Source organism: Egretta garzetta, unplaced genomic scaffold (genome assembly GCF_000687185.1).
Source record: "Egretta garzetta isolate BGI_Z169 unplaced genomic scaffold, ASM68718v1 scaffold219, whole genome shotgun sequence".
NCBI classification, from domain to species: Eukaryota; Metazoa; Chordata; class Aves; order Pelecaniformes; family Ardeidae; genus Egretta; species Egretta garzetta.
Genome location: NW_009260671.1, coordinates 85,847 through 87,046, shown reverse-complemented (window position 1 = coordinate 87,046; position 1,200 = coordinate 85,847). Strand labels below are relative to the sequence as shown.

Sequence of the window (1,200 nt, the reverse complement as noted above, 5' to 3'; positions counted from 1 at the left end):
CACGGCCACGTGGAGTGCTCTGCTGAGCTCTACGTGGAGGAGCCGCGGCCGTCTGCTGCCTCCCAGATGTAAGAGTTGGGCGTCTCTGGGATCTGCATCCCCCCCTGCTAGCCCCCCCGTGGGATTTGGGGGACAATGGGCTTGTGCAAAGCCTGGGGTCGGGGCTGGGCTGGAGGCACCATGCTCTCACCACGAGCATGTGCGGGCTCTTGCAGCTCCAAGCTGGAGAAGATGCCATCCATCCCAGAGGAGCCGGAGCAGGCGGAGACGGAGGCAGAGTGCTTCACCATGCCCGATTTCCTGAAGCCGCTGCACAACCTGGACGTGGTGGAGTCGAAGGAGGCCGTGCTGGAGTGCCAGGTGGCCGGGCTGCCCTACCCTTCCATCACCTGGTTCCACAACGGCTCCCGCATTGACAGCACCGATGACCGCAAGATGATGCAGTGTAGGGCTCCCCGCTGCCCTCCCTGTCCCTTTGGGGTCCCTCTGCCCGGGTGGAGGAAGCGGGGACACCCCGGGAGGAGGCACCACCCCCAGACCTTCACACCTGGCGAGGCAGGGAGGGGACCTCCACCACACTGCTTGGCTGGTGGGGTCTTACCCATGTCCCCTTGTTCCCCCCCAGATAAGGATGTCCATCGCCTGGTGTTCACGGCCGTCAGCCACGCGCACGCTGGCGTCTATAAAAGCGTCATCGCCAACAAAGTGGGGAAGGCCACGTGCTACGCACACCTCTACGTCACCGGTAAGCAGCAGTGGGCACCACTGGGGATGTGCTGCCACCTGGCCAGGCTGTGCCCTGGGGCTGGGGGCCAGTGGCCCTGTAGCGAGGTCCTAGGGTGATAGGATCACAGGGCAGTTCAGGTTGGAGGGGACCTCAGGAGGTCTCTAACCCAACCTAAAAGCGGGGTTAGCTGTGCAGTGTTCACTTTGTGGGGCCAGGACCCATCCCTGGATCCCCAGGTCCCGTCCAGAACTTGCTGGCAGCACCAGCCCCACAGGGGCTGCCGTGCTGAGCCCCTGCCGGGGAACCAGTGAGGGTTGATGGCCCCATCCGTCCCCTCCAGCCCGTGTCTCCCTGGGGTGTAAGGCAGGCGCCCTGAGGAGCTGTGGCAGTGGCCATGCTCACACCCTTGCCCACCTCCCCATGCAGATGTGGTGCCGACCCCCCCGGACGGGCCCCCCACTGTGGCCTCGGTG

At 65.2% G+C, this 1,200-nt stretch overlaps 1 protein-coding gene across 1 annotated transcript in view; it reads left to right on the top strand.

Moving 5' to 3' along the window:
* Positions 1 to 1,200, top strand: part of SPEG (striated muscle enriched protein kinase) — a 63,869-nt gene that overhangs the window by 32,478 nt on the left and 30,191 nt on the right. Inside the window, 4 exon segments of the mRNA XM_035901117.1 lie at positions 1 to 68; positions 216 to 445; positions 626 to 745; positions 1,154 to 1,197. The exon segment at positions 1 to 68 is cut by the window's left edge and continues 67 nt beyond it. Coding sequence (XP_035757010.1) covers positions 1 to 68; positions 216 to 445; positions 626 to 745; positions 1,154 to 1,197 — 462 coding nt within the window.